At 42.0% G+C, this 22,205-nt stretch overlaps 1 protein-coding gene across 1 annotated transcript in view; it reads right to left on the bottom strand.

The window, feature by feature from the left end:
• Positions 1 to 9,610: 9,610 nt before the first annotated feature.
• LOC124596398 (dehydrogenase/reductase SDR family member 11-like) overlaps positions 9,611 to 22,205 on the bottom strand; it is a 39,806-nt gene continuing 27,211 nt past the window's right edge. Inside the window, exons 5-6 of the mRNA XM_047135525.1 lie at positions 15,428 to 15,592; positions 9,611 to 9,724 (exon numbers count right to left, since the gene is read on the bottom strand). Of these exons, the coding sequence (XP_046991481.1) occupies positions 9,683 to 9,724; positions 15,428 to 15,592 (207 nt within the window). The 3' untranslated portion in view covers positions 9,611 to 9,682. The remainder of the gene's footprint in view (positions 9,725 to 15,427; positions 15,593 to 22,205) is intronic.

Genomic DNA, 22,205 nt, shown 5'->3' with positions numbered 1-22,205 from the left:
ACTTCGGCAGGGAGCCTGAGATGTGCAATCGCAAACAAATTTTTTGTTCTCTTCGTCATAGTAAGGGTGTGGGGACTACAGTAATGTGCCAGCGATGCACTAGTTACAAGCAACTAGAGACCAAAGGATGGTATTTGTCTCTTGGAGATACGCCGGCTGGGAGACTGTGGTATGCAGTTGAAAAGCAATATTGGTGTCTCATCGTCATTGTAAGGGTGCGGGGACTAAACTAAAGTGGCACCGATGCATCTGTTTTAAGCTGCTAGAGATCTGAGTTCAGTATTTGTCTCTTCGAGATGCGTCGGCAGGGAGAATGTGGTATGCAACCACGCAGCAATATTTGGTGTCTCTTCGTTATTATAAGGGTGCGGGGACTACAGTAAAGAGTCACCGATGCATCAGTTACAAGCTACTAGAGACCTGAGGCTGATATTTGACTCTTCGAGATACGTCGGCAGGGAGAATGTGGTATGCAACCACTAAGCAATTTTTCTGTCTCATCGTCATTGTAAGAGTGCGAGGACTACAGTAAAGTGGCTGCGATGCATCAGTTACAAACTACTAGAGGCTGGAGGGTGGTATTAATCTCTGGGTGATATGTCGGCAATGAGTCGTTAGTATGCAATCGCGTAGCAATTTCTGTGTCGCTTCGTCTCTGTAAGGGTTCGGGGACTACAGTTAAGTGAGATGCGTCCCTCAGTCACAAGCTACTAGAGACCTAAGGGTGGTAGTAGTCTTGCAAGTACGTCGGCAGGGAGTCTATAGTATGCAATCGCGAAGCAATTTCTCTGAGGCATCGTTAGTGTGGAGGTGCATGAACTACAGTAATCTGACATTGGTGTATAAGTTTCGAGCTACTAGAGACCTGAGGGTGTATCTCTTCCAGATATGTTGTCAGGGAGCCTGTACTATGCAGTCGTGAAGCAATTTCTGTGTCAACTTGATAGTGTAAATGTGTGGTTACTATGTAATGTGGCAGCAGTGCATCTGTTACAAACTACTGGAGTCCTCAAGCTGGAATTAATCTCATTGGGATACGTTGGCAGTTAGCCTTTAGTATGGAATTTCAAAGCAATTTCTGTGTCGCTTCGTCAGTGTGTGAGCGGTGGGACTACAGTTAAATGAAACCGGTGCTTCACTTACAAGCTGCTAGAGAGCTAACGGAGGTAGTAGCCAATGGAGATTTGTCATTGAGGAGCCTGTAGTATAAAATCGCCAAGTAATTTCTATGTCGCATTGTTAGTGTCAGGGTGCGAGGACTACAGTAAAGTAGCAGCGGTGTATCAGATACAAGCTGCTAGACACGTGATGGTGGTCTCTTGAAGTTATGTCAGCAAGTAGACCGTAAGTTGGAATCGCGAAGCACTTCTTGTGTCGCGTCATCAGGGTGAAGGTGCTGGCGCCACAGTGTAGTGGCAGCAGTGTATGAGTTAAGGCTACTAGTGACCTGAGGGTACTATTAGTCTCTTGGATATGAGTCGGCAGTGAGCCTGTAGTATGCAATCCATTTGCTATTTCTGTGTTGCATTGTCAGTTGAAAGCTGTGGGGACTACAGTAAAGGGGCAGCCGTTGCATCAGTTGTAAGACGTGTATATTTCTATTGTCTATTATCAAATCACAATTTATATTAATAGGATTAAGTAGGAATAATTAATATTTGTCATGTTGGAAATAATTGTGGTAGCAGGGAATGTCTGCACCAAAGTATTGTTGACAAGAGAGACCGCAAATTGATATAATTTTAAAAACGGCGGGAGAGACCACGTATGGATACATTTTAAGAAAAGAGCGGGAAAGACCGCGCATTGATACATTTTGTAATGGTAGCAGGGATTGTCTGCACCAGAAAGCAATGTTGGCAGGAGAGACAGCACTTTAGCGTTCGTAGGAAGTCAGTAGTAAGCGAGAAGTGAAGCGAGTCGGTAGCAGGTCTGAAGCGAGAGGTTGAGAGGAGCGGTGTGCCTGCCAGCCACTAGCTATGATTTACAAGAGATTATAAACGGATGTACAGAGACATCAGCTAACTATTATAATAAGAGGAACTAATATTATTGAATTAGTTTTTTTGGGAAACTCAAGACTACTGAAGGTATGTTTGCGCATTGCTAGTTGTAAGACTATCGTAAAAAGTAAGTCCCATTTGAACGTTTGTAAAATCATTTCATTCAGAATATAATTAACTTTTGCCAGCAATATTGCATTTCTAATTATAACCCATCCCAAAAACCATCAACGTAAAACTTTGCAAAATTTTATTGTTGTCAAGAAAAAGTTTAACTATGAAATACGTAACTTCAGTAAAATTAATTAAAGAGTAACGTCAGCTTTGCTATTAAAGAATAACGTCAGCTTTGGTAATAAATACAGCCACTTATTATGACAGCCCACCAGCAGCTAATAGAGTGTAGTAAAACAGAGTAAGTATATTCATGTCGCAGTTCGATGTAGCAGTCAGATGGCGATCCAGTAATAGTATAAAAGGTAAGAAACAGTTTTGGGTTATTGCAGATAACGACTGAGGGCCACACGACGACGACACATTCTATGTTTCGTCGAAATAATCCGAAAATCACTTTTAAAAAGCAGCAATTAAGTTTGTATGCGAAGTTTGAGAAAGAGAATAAATTTAAAGGGAAGATTTCATTTGTTATTATTAAGCAAGAGATAGAAATCCTAACGAAAGGTTTCATAGGTTATGGTAAAAGGGAAGGTTATCATTAACAAAATAGGTATAGAGGAGACGGTTATTGCGTAATAACAAAAGAGGTATACAGGAGACGGGGAGGTTTCACAGTTACAAGCTACTAGAAAACTGAGGGCTGTATTCGTCTCTTGGAGATATGTCGGATTGGACGCTGTAGTTTGGAAGCTCGGAGCAATATTTGTGTCGCATCGTTAGTGATAGGGTATGGGGACTATAGTAGAGCTGCTGTGGTGCACCTGTTACAAGCTACCTCAGACCTGAGGGTGTTATTAGTCTCTTGGAGATACTTCAGCAGGGAGCGTGTAGTATGCAATCGCAAAGTTATTTCCGTGTTGCTTCGTGAGTGTCAGGCTGCAGGTACTACAATGCTAAAATGAAGTAACACCAGCGCACCAGTACCATTTACAAGAAACATGCGGGCACTATTAGTCCGCTGCGTCTTTAGTGAAATCGCTGTACCCTAACACTTACGATGAGACACAGAAATTGCATCGTAATACATTACTACAGCATCCCTGATGTCGCATATCCAAGAGAATAATACCACCCTTAGGTCTCCAGTACCTTGTAACTGATGCTCACGTGTCACTTAATGTAGTCCTTGCACCCTCACACTGACGAAGCGACACGGAAATTAGTTTCCGAGGTGATTGTGGCTGCACGACGGTAATTAACAAACTTTGAACGCGGATTGGTAGTTGGAGCTACACGCATAGGACATTCTGTGGTGTCACCGCCAGACACCACACTTACTAGGTGGTAGCCTTTAAATCGGCCGCGGTCCGTTAGTATACGTCGGACCCGCGTGTCGCCACTGTCAGTGATTGCAGACCGAGCGCCGCCACACGGCAGGTCTAGAGAGACTTCCTAGCACTCGCCCCAGTTGTACAGCCGACTTTGCTAGCGATGGTTCACTGACAAATTACGCTCTCATTTGCCGAGACGATAGTTAGCATAGCCTTCAGCTACGTCATTTGCTACGACCTAGCAAGGCGCCATTATCATTTGCTATTTATCTTGTGATGCATGTACCGTCAGACCGATGTTCACTAATTATGGATTAAAGTTAAGTATTCCAGAAGCTACGTACTATTTTTGCTAGTTCATTTCCGTGTCCTGTTCCAGACCTCACGCCAGCCTGCGTGAGCTTAAACGCGTGCCCTTCGGCCTCCCGTCCTAGTGGATTGGCTGTCTTTCCAGTCCACAAAACATTCCATTTCGGAAATCGTTATGGAATTCAGTATTCGGAGATCTACAGAGTCTGAAGAAACTGCAAAAAGGTGGGAATTTAAGGAGATGGGACCTGGATAAACTGAAAGAACCAGACGTTGTACAGAGTTTCAGGGAGACCATAAGGGAACAATTGACGGGAATGGGGGAAAGAAATACAGTAGAAGAAGATTGGGTAGCATTGAGGGATGAAATAGTGAAGGCAGCAGAGGATTAAATAGGTAAAAAGACGAGGGCTTGTAGAAACCCTTGGGTAACAGTAGAAATACTGAATTTAATTGATGAAAGGAGAAAATATAAAAATGCAGTAAATGAAGCAGGCAAAAAGGAATACAATCGTCTCAAAAATGAGATCAATAGGAAGTGCAAACTGGCTAAGCAGGGATGACTAGAGGACAAATGTAAGGATGTAGAGGCTTATCTCACTAGGGGTAAGATAGATACTGCTTACAGGAAAATTAGAGAGACCTTTTACTAAAATGTAAACTTTCACGACCGGAAATATTATGTCCATTATAATTATCTGGGCTGTTATGCCGTGATCGGTTGATGAATTCCGTGGTGATTCCCAACGTTTCGTCTCCGACTGCGGGAGACATCTTCAAGGGAGTCCGTAGCTTGATGGAAGGTCCAACACACAACCGCGGTCTCCTTGCCGACATATCTCCAAGAGACAAATACCGCCTTCAGATCTCAGTAGCTTGTAACACACACACAGTAGCGAGCCAGTCTGTGTGTTGGACCTTCCATCAAGCTACGGACCCCCTTGAAGATGTCTCCCACAGTCGGAGACGAAACGTTGGGAATCACCAAGGAATTCATCAACCGACCACGGCATAACAGCCCGGATAATTATAATGGACATAGAGAGACCTTTGTAGAAAGGAGAACCACTTGCATGAATATCAAGAGCTTTGATGGAAACCCAGTTTTAACCAAAGAAGGGAAAGCAGAAAGGTGGAAGGAGTATATAGAGGGTCTATACAAGGGCGACGTACTTGAGGACAATATTATGGCAATGGAAGAGGATGTAGATGAAGATGAAATCGGAGATATGATACTGCGTACAGAGTTTGACAGAGCATTGAAAGACCTGAGTGGAAACACGGCCCCCGGAGTAGACAACATTCCATTAGAACTACTGACAGCCATGGGAGAGCCAGTCCTGACAAAACTCTATCATCTGGTGAGCAAGATGTATGAGACAGGAGAAATACCCTCAGACTTCAAGAAGAATATAATAATTCCAATCCCAAAGAAAGCAGGTGTTGACAGATGTGAAAATTACCGAACTATCAGTTTAATAAGTCACAGCTGCAAAATACTAACGCGAATTCTTTAAAGACGAATGGAAAAACTGATAGAAGCCGACCTCGGTGAAGATCAGTTTGGATTCCGTAGAAATGTTGACACACGTGAGGCAATACTGACCCTACGACTTATCTTGGAAGAAAGATTAAGGAAAGGCAAACCTACGTTTCTAGCATATGTAGACTTAGACAAAGCTTTTGACAACGTTGATTGGAATACTCTCTTTCAAATTCTAAAGGTGGCAGGGGTAACATACAGGGAGCGAAAGGCTATTTACAATTTTGTACAGAAAGCAGATGGCAGTTATAAGAGTCGAGGGGCATGAAAGGGAAGCAGTGGTTGGGAAGGGAGTGAGACAGGGTTGTAGCCTATCCCCGATGTTATTCAATCTGTGTATTGAGCAAGCCATAAAGGAAACAAAAGAAAAGTTCGGAGTAGGTATTAAAATCTATGGAGAAGAAATAAAAACTTTGAGGTTCGCCGATTACATTGTATTTCTGTCAGAGACAGCAAACGACTTGGAAGAGCAGTTGAACGGAATGGACAGTGTCCTGAAAGGAGGGTATAAGATGAACATAAACAAAAGCAAAACGAGGATAATGGAATGTTGTCGAATTAAGTCGGGTGATGCTGAGTGAATTAGAATAGGAAATGAGACACTTAAAGTAGTAAAGGAGTTTTGCTATTTGGGGAGCAAGATAACTGGCGATGGTCGAAGTAGAGAGGATATAAAATGTAGACTGGCAAAGGCAAGGAAAGCGTTTCTGAAGAAGAGAAATTTGTTAACATCGAGTATAGATTTAAATGTTAGGAAGTCGTTTCTGAAAGTATTTCTATGGAGTGTAGCCATGTATGGAAGCGAAACGTGGACGATAAATAGTTTAGACAAGAAGAGAATAGAAGCTTTCAAAATGTGGTGCTACAGAAGAATGCTGAAGATTAGATGGGCAGATCACATAACTAATGAGGAGGTATTTAATAGAATTGGGGAGAAGAGGAGCTTGTGGCACAACTTGAAGAAGGGATCGGTTAGTAGGACATGTTCTGAGACATCGAGGGATCACCAATTTAGTATTGGAGGGCAGCGTGGAGGGTAGAAATCGTAGAGGGAGATCAAGAGATGAATACACTAAGCAGATTCAGAAGGATGTAGGCTGCAGTAGGTACTGGGAGATGAAGAAGCTTGCACGGGATAGAGTAGCATGGAGAGCTGCGTCAAACCAGTCTCAGGACTGAAGACCACAACAACAACAACAGTGTCAAGAGTGTGTTGAGAACACCACATTTCATCCATTACCTCTGGTCACGAACAACGCAGAGGCCGATGGCCTTCGCTTAACGACCGAGAACAGTGGTGTCTGCATAGAGTTACCAATGCTAACAGACAAGCAACACTGCGTGAAATAATCGCTGACATGTGCTGCTAATGGTCTACGGCAGCAGATGACTGACGCGACTGCCTTTGCTAACAGCATGACATTGCCTGCTGCGCCTCTGTTGAACTTGTGGTCATGTCGGAGGGACACTAGATGGCTGAAAAACTGTGGCCTGGTCAGGTGATTCCCAATTTCAGTTGGTAAGAGTTAATGGTAGGGTTCGAGTGTGACACAGACCCCTCGAAGCCATGGATCCAAATTGCCAACAAGGCACTGTGCAAGCTCGTGGTGGCTCCATTATGGTGTGGGCTGTGTTTACATGGAATGGACTGGGTCCTCTGGTCCAACTGAAACGATCATTGACTGGAAATAGCTACGGTCGGCTACCTGGAGACAGTTTATAGCCATTCATGGACTTCATGTTTCCAAACAACGATGGAATGCGCCATGTCACTGAGCCACAACTGTTCGCGACTGCTTTGAGGAACATTCTGGAACATTCGAGAGAATAATTTGGCCACCCAGATCACCCAAAATGAATCCCATCGAACCTTTATGGGACATAATCGAGAGGTCAGTTCAGTTAGTGCTCAAAATCCTGCATCAGCTACGCTTTCGCAGTTATGGAAGGCTCTAGAGGCAGCATGGTTCAGTATTTCTGCAGAAGAGTTCCAACTGCTCGTTGAGTGTTCCGGCGTAACGCCAAGCGCCGGAATGAAGATCAAGAACGATACCGCAGAGAGGGCTGTGAGGCGACGTCACCCAATAGCACGCTGACTATGACGTCACCACGACAGGAGCGGCATCTACACGAAGAGAATATAAACGATGTGCTGCCTAGCCTTGGCCGCACCATAGTTCAATTCTTTTATCTTGGCGGTTCGCGCATGCCCGCCCAGACGCGGAACATTGCTGCGTTGCCAGTTGAACGCGCCAAGAGAAGCAGCGCCATAGTATAGTATAGTTCGCAAACTTGTTTTTAGGGGGGAGCGCGCAGTTTATGAAGTAAAGCCACCACGGCCGCATTAGCCCTTACGCTGCTACAGAGACGTGCTCCCCGCACTGCGCGCTGTGCGCGATTTTGTCATCACTGCACTGCTCGCCTGTGCAGACACATGGTGTTCCGACTGCTTTGACACACTTTATCATTCGATTTCACAAAAATTATTTGGCCCAAAAATTTGACTTTTACACATCTTCTTGACTGATAGCTTCCCCCCACAAAAGACTTAATTTTGTTTCGATGTTCAACGCAGTTATTGTGCAGCATTAGATGTAGTAAACCATTGCATGCAATTTTGAAGAGTTTGCAGAGGTAAAAGTCCATAGTGTATACTTTCCGTATGGTCGATTTTAGTTGCCACTAGAAATTTGAAAAAATTACATTCAAACGAATAAAATTCATGAAGTATGACACTTCGATCTTGTTTTTAAATAAATAAAATATTAAGCACCAAACAAGGTTTGAACTCGTAATCTTTTGGTTAGCAGCAAAACAGTTTAACCTTTACACTAACGTGGCTCATCATTCAACAGATTACCTGGAGGACTTTAAAATATAACGCAAATTACCGACAAACACTGTTGGTATGACTATGAATTACTCACGTTTCGTCGAAGTACAATAGGGAATAAACAATTACCACTGTTATTTATTGCCAAAAAGCGGTTACTCAGAATGATACAAACACGTTTCCTTGCTATCGCCTGAATTAGAAGGCATATAAATTAACAAAATGTGAAGCAATTGGTATGCTTTTTCCAAACTTTCTATAAAAGAAAGTCTGCTATCAAGACATTGCTTATGTTCAATTACTTTATTTACGACTGAACGTTTCTAAAACTGAAGACACTCGTCTGTGCTCTGCACTGCAGTCGAGCTCTGGCAACGTCGTTCTCTGTTCATTGGTTGACTGTGTTTTCTGACGTCAGATGCGCAGAACGAACCTAAACTCGGCCTCCGTCGTAAATGACGCGCACTTTAGCAGTAGAAGAGCCGCAGTGATATTAATGATAGCTTGTGAACTTGTGTGATTAGCCTGCATGGAAATTGTATATATCAAAGGACATTGATTATTTGCATGTCGCCAACTGCTTGCGACCCATCATGTAGAAACGAAAGTTAAGTAGTGTAAGTTCAATTACTGTAATAAATTCCATTAATATGGTTTGCTTGTTTGTGTCCAGTTATCCGAGAAAACAGCTTCCTAAGCATCCTATAAGAGGCAAGTGGGCAAGATCTCACATTCATGCCACGTCGAGATTCTGCACTAGGCTGGGCACCATATTAGGAGGTATCCCAGACTTTTGTAACCTCAGTCTATGTGTGTGTAAACAATTTGTGCATTGTACCTAATTGTGCAGGAGATGTTTCAGCTCAACTAGTAGCCTCATTTTGGCAGCTTCATCAAATATCATCTGCAAAATATTACACCACAGTCATCGTTGTGGATCTAGGATATCACAGGAAATGGATCCAATGATTTTACAAATCGATCGTATTACTTATTTCTCGATGCACCTCCTCCATCAGTGCGAATGGTATGGGATAAAGGCTTGTGAAATTATTTATAGCCAGTAATTTTTCATTTGCATTCATATATACATCGGAAAACACCTTATAATGTATCAATATTTGGTGTAATTCCACCTTTTGCATATTAGTCAAGCCGTCATCAGGTTACATATTTTCCAAAATATTGTTTTAAACCTCCCCGCAATCTGTTTCTGGACATTTTCTTTTTTATTCTTTTCAGATAAATCTACTGTTAAACCAGCTGTCCAGTATCTTAAATATAAGCTTTACCGCAGAGATAGTGAAAGTCCAGTGCATCCAATCGATGCATTGTCTGGAGGAAAGGCTTAGTGGCATGTATCAACTACAGCACTCAAAATTCCCTACTATAAATGAACATTATATTATGTAATATCAGTTAGATTGGTTTATAGATAGTTTGGCTGGGTAGTAAAAAATAATACACACAGATGCACTATTTAACAAGAAACTTTTTATTTTTTAAATATTTCCACTTACACAACAGAAGTCTACCATTGTTGTTCTCATGACTGTTGGCCAGTAGGCATAATAATTATATCGTGTACCTGCAACAAGAATTGAGATATTTAGAGTCTGGAAGTAATTCAGCTTCATATATTTACTTTTACACAGAAAAGATCTTATAGAAGGCACCTCCTCACCTCCAGCATCACTAAGTGTAAATGTAACGATGAAGTCTCTAGTACACGTTTTTGAATAGAGCCCCAATTTTTAAACAACATCTGTTACAGTCAGTTCACTTCCTTATTAGTGGAATGTGCTCAACATTTTTTCTCCCTAGATGCCTTCAAGTAATTGTACGTAACCACAATCCTGCAGCCGTAGCATAACTTCGTCCATAGAAAATTACTTCCAAACAAGTCATTGGATAAACAAGTAATTGGATAATAAGACATAGTAACAAGCAATAATAGCGTAGGATACAGGTTGGATGCCCATGATTTTTGGAAGCCTACTGCAGCTAAATAGAAAAGACAAATTGTTGATTCAGGGCAGAAAGGCCAGCATCGGTTGTAGTGTCGTCTGTCTTTTTTACTATATTACATATCTAGCTATCACCTGACAAGTGCAGCTACCATCAGCGCTATAAATACAAGTAATACAAGAATCAGACATAGAAAGAGCACATTGATCACACGACGTGTCACAGTATACACAATTACAATTCCGTAATTACATACCGTTGTAAATAGTAATATAGATTGGATGTAGTTATAATGACACGTATTCTAACCTAACTCAGGCATGTACAAGCATTAGTCCAACTGAGGCCCCTGTTTACAAATTCACACAGGTACCCTCAGTTTACGATATACTGGACAGCCAACGCCCTCTATTTACTGGCCATATGTAAAAGAATGGTGGTTCACATAGTATTTATAATAAAGTTCATTTTTGTCTGGAGGCAAACAGTTCAAAAAGCATAATTACAAGTGCTGCCTTACTCTTAATCACGTATCTTGAAGCGCGTCAGAACATAAGACAGTTTGCATAAACCATTAGACCAGGATTAACAAGTTGGTGTAAACTTATAATTTACCAGTCTTAACTTAATCGCATAGCCTATATGTAAATCACAATGGCCACTGTACATGTAAGAAGACACTAGGTGATGAAATTTTGAAAACGGTGTCTTAGATGCACAGCGCATGTGGCGTACAGTTAAATGTTAATAAGATGTTTATAAATCAGTTTCAAGTAACATAGATGGCATACACTGATGTTAAAAACTATATTGCAATAAATGCTGGAAACACAGCCAGCATTTTTTGTCATACCCCTTGTACTCTTTTGGTATTCTGTCAGAATGTTACTATTTGGGAATGAATCCGCCAGGTAGATTACGTCCCTCCAGGGTCTTTACCACGCCTTCTACCCTGTTTCAAAATTTCATCACATAATGTCTCCATATATGTACAGTGGAGTTTATGATTTACATTTAGACTATGCAGTTAAATTAATAATGGTCAACTATAATTTTTACGCCGACTTTTTAATTAAATTGTTAGTCCAGTGTTCTATGGAAACAAAGCTTAATATACGTATGTACTTCTAGATAACTGATTAAGTGCAAGGTAACACTTGTCGCAATGATTGTTGAATTGATATGTCTCCAAACAAAATTGTATTTTACTGTCATTGTTGACTGAATTCACAGTATTTTTGTGTATATAAAAAAATCCTTTTACATATGAGCTATATGATTGCTCATCTGATGCTTACGTTGAATGGGTGGTTTATAGCACCCCCTTTGATTGTTGCCAGTCTCTTTGTAGCATACTGAAATTTTCCGTCTGATCCACCTCCATAATTACCTTTTACTCGGACTTCCAATAACGAACAAAACCGCTTTAACGAGGATCGGATCGGTCGCCTAAGGTGAAGCAATGTCAAACGCAGCAAGTTCCACAAGAGACCGGGACTTAAATTAGCTTTTTTAGAATGGTAAGAGCTGCAGATGCAGGCAGGTCTATGAATTTCGCTATATTGTAACACAATACGCTTTTTCTTCTGCTCTAGTTTCCATATGGCAGGAATGTTATCTTGTAGGACCATTTTTTTAGGGCCGATGGAAAGGACCAGTAGGAACGGGGAGTACTGTCCAAGATGAAAGAACCCTCTAAAACTCCATGAAGCGTCAGAATGTGGTACATGGGAGTGGGCAGTCTTCACTGTCTAAGACCACATCGAAAAATAAAATCACACTGGGAAAAAAAAAAATTAGCTACCCCCAGGAGACATCTCTCTAGTACCGTACGATACCACCTGTAGTCTGGATAATAGCCTCGCTTCGGCAAAAAAGGGGATCTAGGTATGCCAAACATAGCTGATCCCACTCTTTGCTGATGAGACACTGCTGCGCTACCAAATTGTGAAGATGTTGATTGTTACTTTCTACCCGCTTTTCCAAATACTCCAAGACATGCTGACCGCTGTTCGTCTGTGACTAAGATTGGAATTTGCAACTCAGTACCACAACTGGACTCCACCATGTGGCGACAGGTGGCCTTTTCAGATGAATCGCGTTTTATGCTCCATCGGACAGACGGCTGTTGGCCTGTACGAGCCTGCAAAAATCGTCAGGAGGGAGCGTTATGGCCTAAGAAATGTTTTCCTGTTCACACTTGTACAAGTGAAAGTTGTTCTGGTCAGAGTTCAGCCTAGTTAGTTAGCTGTCGTTCAGACTCTCTTAATTAGTGGACGATGATTTGCAGGGAGGCCGCGCGCTTGTACAAGTGTGAAAGAGCGTTCAAAGCGTCTTAAGGCCGCTCGCTTCGTGAAGGACAGGACGAGGATAGAAAATACACTGCCGGAAAAAAATTGGTACATGTGGAAGATCCGATGACGGCATATGCCAAGGTGGGGGACAGCGGATATACTGATAACGGTTTCAACATAGTCTGCCAACAAACAGCGTAGCGGTATAGCTACCACAGCCCCGGCTGCGGCTATCCTTTAAGGATACAAGATACTTACAAATATAAATGTTGGAAAAATCGATATTTTATGACTTTATTAAATTGTACAGTCTTTCCTGATTACACTGATATATACCTTATAGGCCTTCATGTATGCCACCACGCTCCCCTTTATTTCTGTTACAGAAACCAGTCCTATTTCGAAAAGAACTGTGAACTTTCTGTTTCCAGCAATTATACGTACGATACATTGCATATGTTGGTAACATTGCACGTTTTAGTGTCTTTATACGATTATCTTTGCTAGTATTTACTTTTGTTTCAGTGAACCAGTTTGTTCACGAGTTACTGAAGGTTTGTTGCCCAAGTGCTACATGCATTTGTGGAAGTACATATCCTTTAGTGAGCAATAAATACGAACTACGTCACGCATCAAGAAATACAACAAAAGGAAATTCCGTGGTAATCAGTTCACAAACAAAGCAAGCAACACTGTTGAAAGTAACCAACGTATCAGTTCTTCATGGAAGAAACTCCCACACGGCACGCCTCCTGGTGATTCCAATTTTTGTGTTAACAATCACGCTATTTGTTGTGGATTTGTTGTTGTTGATGTGAGCATCTTACCTTCTTTGTTAAAGGAAGGGACAAATTTTAACAATGTGATGGTGAAGGTTGTCTGGGAATAACTGAACAACAAAGTAGCAGGAAGGGTTTAACATCAAAATTAGTTGTTCTGCGTAGATCCTGCAATAAATCTACGTCGAAAATGACTTCGAACATTGTGCATAGTTCATATGATGTGAACCTGAAGTTAGTGTATGCAATGCGTGCAACTGGAAAAGGAAAAAAGGCTGCTCAAACGTTTTGTGGTTTGATGGACCTTCCTCCTCCACCCATTAGGTTCAGCAAGAATATAAAATAATTTTAGATGCCTTGACTGTTGGTCCAAATCGTCTATGAAACCTGCAGTAGTAGAAACAGTAAACATTAGTGCTGTTGCACTTGATGGGGCATGGCAACGTCGAGGACATCGTTCCTTGAATGGTGTTGTGAGTGCTAATTCTCTGGAGAATGGAAAAGCTGTTGGAGTGCTTATCTAAGTACTGCCACACCTGCCATGGTCACACTTAAGGACAGTTCTAAGAATTATGATGGCTACAGTGGAGGTATGGAGTGTGATAGAGTTCTGAAAATATTTCAGAGATCGATGCCCGTTTATAGATTATATGAAGTACCTAGGCGATGGGGACTTTACAGCTTTCAATAAAATTAATGAGTTCAATGTTTATAATAATACCTTGGTAACAAAACTGGACATGTGTAAAAGAGGATGGATGCTACATTGAGGAAGCTACGAAGAAAAATTAAAGGAAAGTTACTATCTGATGTGAAAATCTCTGTCTGGCCGAGACAGATTGACAGAAACTGAAATAGACCTCCTTCAGAGTTATTATGGATTGGCCATTAGACGAACTGCACCTCTGAATGATGTTACAGCAATGAGAAAGCTGTATGGGCCACCTACTTTCATAAGTTTTCCACAGATGACCACCATATTCACGGACTGTGCCCTAAAGAAGCAGATTCTTGGCGTGTTTACCAAAAAGCAAAAGAAAGTGGTCAAATGTACCATCATAAGCATTCTCTTCCTGAGTCTGTTATGAATGGAATAAAACCAATTTTTAGAGACCTGAGTGACTCTGTCTTGCTTAGTAAATGTCTTGATGGGGCCACTCAGAGTACAAATGAAAGTTTCATCCATTGCATATGGGAAAGATTACCGTTTCAATAATGAAGTGATAGGAAGGTTGGAAGTCCTGAGAAATTTAGGCATAAAATGTATCTCTAATATGGAAGATCAATTACTTGCATGTGACAGACAAAGAGTGCATAAAGCTGAAAAAATCGCCGTTCAAGTTTTCCAAAAAAGCAAGAACTGCTAAAAGGAATGCCAAGAGGAAGCTTGAAGACGAAGAAATGCTTCAGGAATGTTCAGAGGCACAGTTTAATTGGACTCATATCTTCATTTGCAGTTTCCTGCAAGTTGTATTTTTCGGAATTCAGGTACAAATATTTCCTAAAGTTTATAATGCATTGCTCTAATTTTTTCTGTAACTTTAAATAGTCCGTACTTATGTAGTAGAATTAAGCCTTATTGCAGAAGCAACTAAATTATAAAAAAAGTAACATTTTATTAGGAAAAAAATTATAAAAATTAAAATGTAAGATGCGATATTCTTTTATCCTTGTAATATACGTAATAGTTGAAATTAAATGGGTCTAGTATCTCAGCCATCATGTTATGCATATCTGGTAAAAATTTGGTCACCTTCAAATGTATGACATTGGATTAAATGGTACCTCAATTTGAGGAAGCAATTTGGAAAACAATTTGCATTAATTTCTTGGTAACTTTGTAAGTAACCCTAAATAGGTTCAAAAATATTCAAAATACTTCTAATTTGTTTAGAAAGTGTGCTGCATTACCTGATATCAACAAAAAATTTGTACATTATAAACAGTGGCTGATAGAAATAGGTGTTGATTTTTACATAATATTGAGCCGGAAAAGAACGCTGTATCCCTAGTAGGGAATGGTCACACACAGCGAGAAGGCTCAGTGTGGTGCAGACGTATGTATCAAGCAGTAAAACTCTTGTATTAATTTGAACGAATAGTTTCGAAACACACTCAATAAACATCTTATTACCTAGAGCACTGCGAAAATATGGATGAAATCTTGAATTACGTTGTGGTGAAAGTACCAGTCTACATGGCATGTACACAAATTTGCGATCTACCGATTCTATACTGCATGACACGCACCTGTACACGAGGATGCTGAGACAACATGTAAACAACGGCTTCTGCTAAGTCTTCTGGTTGCAGGGCAGGCTGCTGCTTCAAGTTGCGAAAAAACTCATTTCCTTCTGGAGGAGCAGCCGCTATGTTTGCAGCTCCCTCGGTCCACACTAGTCCTGGAGAAACCTCCTGCAAGAAAATATATTGCACTCAAAAGTAAGTATCGTAACAGAAATTACATTTTGAAAATCTAAATTCTCTTTCTCTCTGTCTCTCTCTCTCTCTCTCTCTCTCTCCCTCCCTCCCCCGTCTTGTCCTCACATGCATGCATACATGCTCATGGCTTGTATACAGACACATTAACACCACAGATTAACTCATCAGTACACTGACAATTTAAAAATACTAAGGTAAATGTCCATCAACTATCAGCGAGTATAATTACTAGTGTGCACATGAAACATAATGTAGATGAAGAATTTTCTGTATTTATGCTTTATCCTTACATGTTACTAATGTCTCCCAGCGCTTTTTTTCTGTCCGTAAATGAATGCTTATCTCAGAACCTACTGTAGGTATTGCAATACGAGTTTACTAGCAGAGTGAATTTCGGGGAAGATTTGTGTATATAATTTTTTACTGTTGTCTTGCTGTAGATATTTAGTGCTACCCGCAGGAATCACGGCTAAATCGCAAGTTTAGTTACGCCTGAACCCGCACACTAATATCTCCTAACGATAACTTTCCCTTTACAGGGAGTGTAATGCAACCGACATTGAGATCATTGTCTGATTACGTAGCTGTTCGTACTGCTGCGCTCTTCTGAACTCTGCATGGTGAACTAGTATCTTCCTATCTTGCAGGCTGTAGGTTCAACACAAATTTCTAAAACACTCCCAGAGCGTCCTTGCGCAACTACAGCAGGAAGATAGATCAGAACCAGTCTCACACATGTTAGACCATGTATTCGTGAAATCAGCTATAAAATTAGGAGACAGTTTATGTACGCTGGGTGCATCTGCTTAGCCATTTTGTAAGCATCTTTACCGCAATGCCTCTCCATAGCTCCATACACAGCTATTGTTTTCGCTTACTGCCGTCTGCACTTCGCACTTGAAAGCTGTCGACAACACTGCCAGGTACCAGGAATTTCCTTATGCTGACTTGACTGTTGGAGTATCTTAGTGGTAAAGAATAAATGTACTAAAACTCCATGCATGATGGCGCATTTTTTTCACACAGCTCATCATATTAACAGTCATATCTCTTGAACTGTGTGTCGTACAATGATATATTTATATAAGTACATTCAGTGGCATATGTAAATACCGTCTGCAAAATGTGTTTCGAATGTACACACATCAAAAAAGTTTTGCATTGCCTCGATTCCGAGAGTTCCGGAACCTGCACAGAAAACTGGAATAGAGATCAACATAAAGATCATTTCCACCCTTTTTATTACTCATGAAAACCACACATTGCATGTTGTAGCATCACACAGCGAGACTTTCAGGGGGTGGTCCAAATTGTACAATCCGGTACCTTTAATACCAAGTAGCACGTCCTCTTGCATTGATGCATGCCTGTATTCGTCGTGTCATACTATCCACAAGTTCATCAAGGCACTGTTGGTGAAGATTGTTCCACTCCTCAACGGCGATTCGGCGTAGATCCCTCAGAGTGGTTGGTGGGTCACGACGTCCATAAACAGCCCATTTCAATCTATCCCAGGCATGTTCGATAGGGTTCATGTCTGGAGAACATGCTGACCACTCTAGTCGAGCGATGTGGTTATCCTAAAGGAAGTCATTCACAAGATGTGCACGATGGGGGCGCGAATGGTCATCCGTGAGGACGAATGTCTCGCCAATATTCTGCCGATATGGTCGCACTATGGGTCGGGAGTGGCATTCACGTATCGTACAGCCGTTACGGCGCCTTCCATGACCACCAGCAGCGTACGTCGGCCCACATAATGCCACCCCAATACAGGAGGGAATTTCCACCTTGCTGCACACGCTGATCAATGTGTCTAAGGCGTTCAGCCTGACCGGGTTGCCTCCAAACACGTCTCCTACACTTGTCTGGTTGAAGGCATATGCGACACTCATCGGTGAAGAGAACTTGTTGCCAATCCTGAACGGTCCATTCGGCATGTTGTTGTGCCCATCTGTACCGCGCTGCATGGTGTCGTGGTTGCAAACAAGGACCTCGCCATGGACGTAGGTAGTGAAGTTCTGCATCATGCAGCCTAATGCGCTCAGTTTGAGTCGCAACACGACGTCCTGTGGCTTCACGAAAAGCATTATTCAGCATGTTGGCGTTGCTGTCAGGTTTCCTCCGAGCCATAATCCGCAGGTAGCGGTCATCCACTGCAGTAGTAGCCCTTGGGAGGCCTGAGCGAGGCATGTCATCGACAGTTCCTGTCTCTCTGTATCTCCTCCATGTCCGAACAACATCGCTATGGTTCACTCCGGGACGCCTGGACACTTCCCTTGTTGAGAGCCCTTCCTGGCACAAAGTAACAATTCGGACGCGATCAAACCGCGGTATTGTCCGTCTGGGCATGGTTTGAACTGCAGGCAACACGAGCCGTGTATCCGCTGTCTGGTGGAGAAACTGGAACTGATCGGCTGTCGGACCCCCTCCGTCTAATAGGCGCTCCTCATGCATGGATGTTTACATCTTTAGGAGGGTTTAGTGACATCTCTGAACAGTCAAAGCGACTGTGTCTGTGATACAATCCACAGTCAAAGTCTGTCTTCATGGGTTCTGGCAACTGGGGCGATGTAAAACTTTTTTATGTGTATAGTTAGTAGCAAAGAGGTAACTAATTTGAATATCATGCACAATGGGCATTCCTTCATGTATTTTACTGTTTATGACGTCATAATTCTTGAACTATGTGTCGTGCAATTTATGTAGGTACATTTACCAGCCTATGTGGATACTGTCTGTGTAATGTGTCGCAAACTTTAAACGTCAAGCATGACGCAGCAGTTTCTCAGGCACCTCATTGCATATGGCGTCATATCTCCTGAACTATGATAGATGGGTGGTTCTTACCCCCACAGCAGCTCTTTACAGACAGAATGGCAGGTGTAACAAACTTGGTTGAAATCGGCCATTTGGTTTAGGAGGAGATGTGGGATATACACACATACATAATACATTTTTATAGCGTGTGGGTGTTAATGTACAGGGTGTTTCAGAAGTGATGATCAATAACTGACATATGGAAAGTACTGGCCAAAAGTAGCTAAAACGCTCCAATTAACATGGGTCCTCAAATCGACCGTTGTCGAGATACAACAGATTTTCTGGTGCAGTTCATCGGTGTCTAGAAACATACGGCATCTCTAAACGTAAAAGTGGGTGTTCTAAATGTTGTTCATGCACCTGAATGCAACACTCAACTTGTCTCTCAACTGAGTTGCGAATCCTCTCAGGCAGTCCTGGTGAATTCTGTAAATGCTGGAAGGCTGCTTCATTCCACATGTTTAAGCGCTGGTTCAGTGGGACGGCGTCATGCACGTCTGCAAGTACATTCCGCAGAAGACACATGTACTGCTGTCCAGATAGTCTCTGTGGTAGAAAGTGTGGTCTAGTTACGCGTTCTCCGTGCAGTCCTGTCCAGATAAATAACGCTGCTGATGTCGTGTGTGCTGCACTAGGATTGACATCGGCACAAATGTGACAATTATGATAGTTAAAAATAGTATTTGTAGACTTAGAGAAAGCTTTTGACAATGTTGACTGGAATACTCTCTTTCAAATTCTGTAGGTGGCAGGGGTAAAATACAGGGAGCGAAAGGCTATTTACAATTTGTACAGAAACCAGATGGTAGTTATAAGAGTCGAGGGACATGGAAGGGAAGCAGCGATTGGGAAGGGAGTGAGACAGGGTTGTAGCCTCTCCCCGATGTTATTCAATCTGTATATTGAGCAAGCAGTGAAGGAAACAAAAGAAAAATTCGGTCTAGGTATTAAAATCCATGGAGAAGAAATAAAAACATTGAGGTTCGCAGAAGACATTGCAATTCTGTCAGCAACAGCAAAGGACTTGGAAGAGCAGTTAAACGGAATGGACAATGTCTTGAAAGGAGGATATAAGATGAACATCAACAAAAGCAAAACGAGGATAATGGAATGTAGTCGAATTAAGTCGGGTGATGCTGAGGGAATTAAATTAGGAAATGAGAAGCCTAAAGTAGTAAAGGAGTTTTGCTATTTGCGGAGCAAAATAGCTGATGATGGTCGAAGTAGAGAGGATATACAATGTAGACTGGCAATGGCAAGGAAAGCGTTTCTGAAGAAGAGAAATTTGTTAACATCGAGTATTGATTTAAGTGTCAGGAAGTCGTTTCTGAGAGTATTTGTATGGAGTGTAGCCATGTATGGATGTGAAACATGAGCGATAAATAGTTTAGACAAGAAGAGAATAGAAGCTTTCGAAATGTGGTGCTACAGAAGAATGCTGAAGATTAGATGGGTAGATCACATAACTAACGAGGAAGTATTGAATAGGATTGGGGAGAAGAGAAGGTTGTGGCACAACTTGACCAGAAGAAGGGATCGGTTGGTAGGACATGTTCTGAGGCATCAAGGGATCACCGATTTAGTATTGGAGGGCAGCGTGGAGGGTAAAAATCGTAGAGGGAGACCAAGAGATGAATACACTAAACAGATACATAAGGATGTAGGTTGCAGTAGGTACTGGAAGATGAAGAAGCTTGCACAGGATAGAGTAGCATGGAGAGCTGCATCAAACCAGTCTCAGGACTGAAGACCACAACAACAACAACACAAAAATACCGTCATGGGGAAATCCAGCCGTATCCGTTAACAGAATACTCCTTACAAATAGGATATTGAGAGTACGCTGTTGTTGCAGCCGTTGGCAGAAATTCTCTCTAGGAGAGAAAACAGTATTGTTGGGGGCTTGCATTCGCTTGAGATGATACAGATAGAGTAGCTGCTGATGTAAAATTCGCCACACACTTCTCTGAATCAGGACACGCCCTTGGGTAGCAATCCTCCTTGTTGAAGTATCCTGGCGTTCATGTACAATGCGTAACACCCTTTCCGCAAGATCGGGTGTTACCGATCTGGGTCGACCTTCTCGTACATCGTGTGTGAAACTCCTGGTTTCTCTAAGGCACTAACCGGCTAAATGCACGCCTGTCGGGGTGCCTACGGAGAGGAAAAGCTCCTTCATATAATCGTGCAGCCTCAAGGGCGCTGCTATTCGCTTTGCCATACACGGAGTACACGTCGGCGTACTCTTCATTCGTGTACCCTCTGTGTATGGTGCCTTCACGTTCGTAACTGATTATGAGGCCGTAACGGCACAGTGCATGGAGGGGGGAAGGGAAGTGGTTGCGCTTGTGTAAACAGATAGTCGATCCCAAACATTGAGATACCAACCTAAATACGCAGGGCCGTGCAGTTGGTTCCGAACTCGAACTAAAGCAATACCTCTGCAGTGCTTGATCTGCTGACCCATGTTTATTCGGGCTTATTAGTTACTTTTGGCCCGTTTTTTTCCATGCCTGAATTATTGAACATCACTTCTGAAACACCCTGTATATCCATTTTTCAGATAGGCTTTTCTCGCTATTTCCAGTATGCATTGCACCGTATATTCTCTCTACTTTGGACATCGTCTATTATTTTGCCGCCCAAAGAGCAAAACCTAGGTACAACTATTAATGTTTCATTTCGTAATCAAATTCTATTAGCATCACCAGATTTAATTGAATTACATCCCATTAACTTTGTTTTTCTTTTATTGGTGCTCACCATTTGGCTTCTTTTCAAGAAATTATCCATTCCACTCATTGGATCTTCCAAGCCCGTCGCCATCTCTGACACAATTACGATGCCATTGGCAATGTTTTTATTTCTCCTCCATGAAATTTTAATTTAGATTCCACATTTCTCCTCGCTTACCTTTGGTGATTCCTCACTGTAGCGATTGGTAACTCTGGTGATAACACACAAACCTGTCACTCTCTTCGCAACCACTGCTTCCTTGCCATGTCTAGTTTCTGGAATAGTATAGCAACTAATTTATCTCATACTACGGAACCTCAACCCCATAAATCATGTTTGGGATACCCACTATAGCCGTATTGAGTTCCTCATAGCCCCCACGTCAGTGAAAGTTAACCTTTGTAGGACAAATGGCATTCATTTCGCATGGAGCACATAGAGATCATAAGTAACACCATGGGTGGAAAATTTTCTGGGTGTTATCAAAATCCCCATTGGCGTCATTTGACCTGCACTATAGTAATTTGTATGTGGCAAAGACGCACTATGCTAAAACATTGATTCTTCATCTGGAACTGTCTTTCATGGCGTTATTGATCACATTGATGTGTCTTATACACTTCGGTTACGTGCTTTCAGTTCGACCTGTAAGTCTTTTAATTGAACGTTGAGTGGACAGAAAGGAAAGGAACTAGTGAAGGCCGCGGCATAGGAACGTTATGCAGAATCAGCGGCGACAAATGAAAATGTGTGCCCGACAGGGATTCGAACCCGGGATCTCCTGCTTACTTGACAATTGCGTCAACCACTGCGCCATCCGGACACATGGTTCATCGTAATTACGCAGACTATATCGGCACGTCTCTCGACCAACCCACCTATCCGCAGTCAACGTCCATGCCCTCTGTTTGATTCCCACAGGAGGCCGAACAGAATTGTGCATCCGCACACTGCACATCGAGGTGAATCAATTATATGAATGCGTAGCGTCTGTTCCGCATAAAATCCTCATGCAGCTGATGTCAAT

Source organism: Schistocerca americana, chromosome 2, assembly GCF_021461395.2.
Source record: "Schistocerca americana isolate TAMUIC-IGC-003095 chromosome 2, iqSchAmer2.1, whole genome shotgun sequence".
Lineage (NCBI taxonomy): Eukaryota > Metazoa > Arthropoda > Insecta > Orthoptera > Acrididae > Schistocerca > Schistocerca americana.
This window is presented reverse-complemented; position numbering and strand designations above follow the sequence as displayed.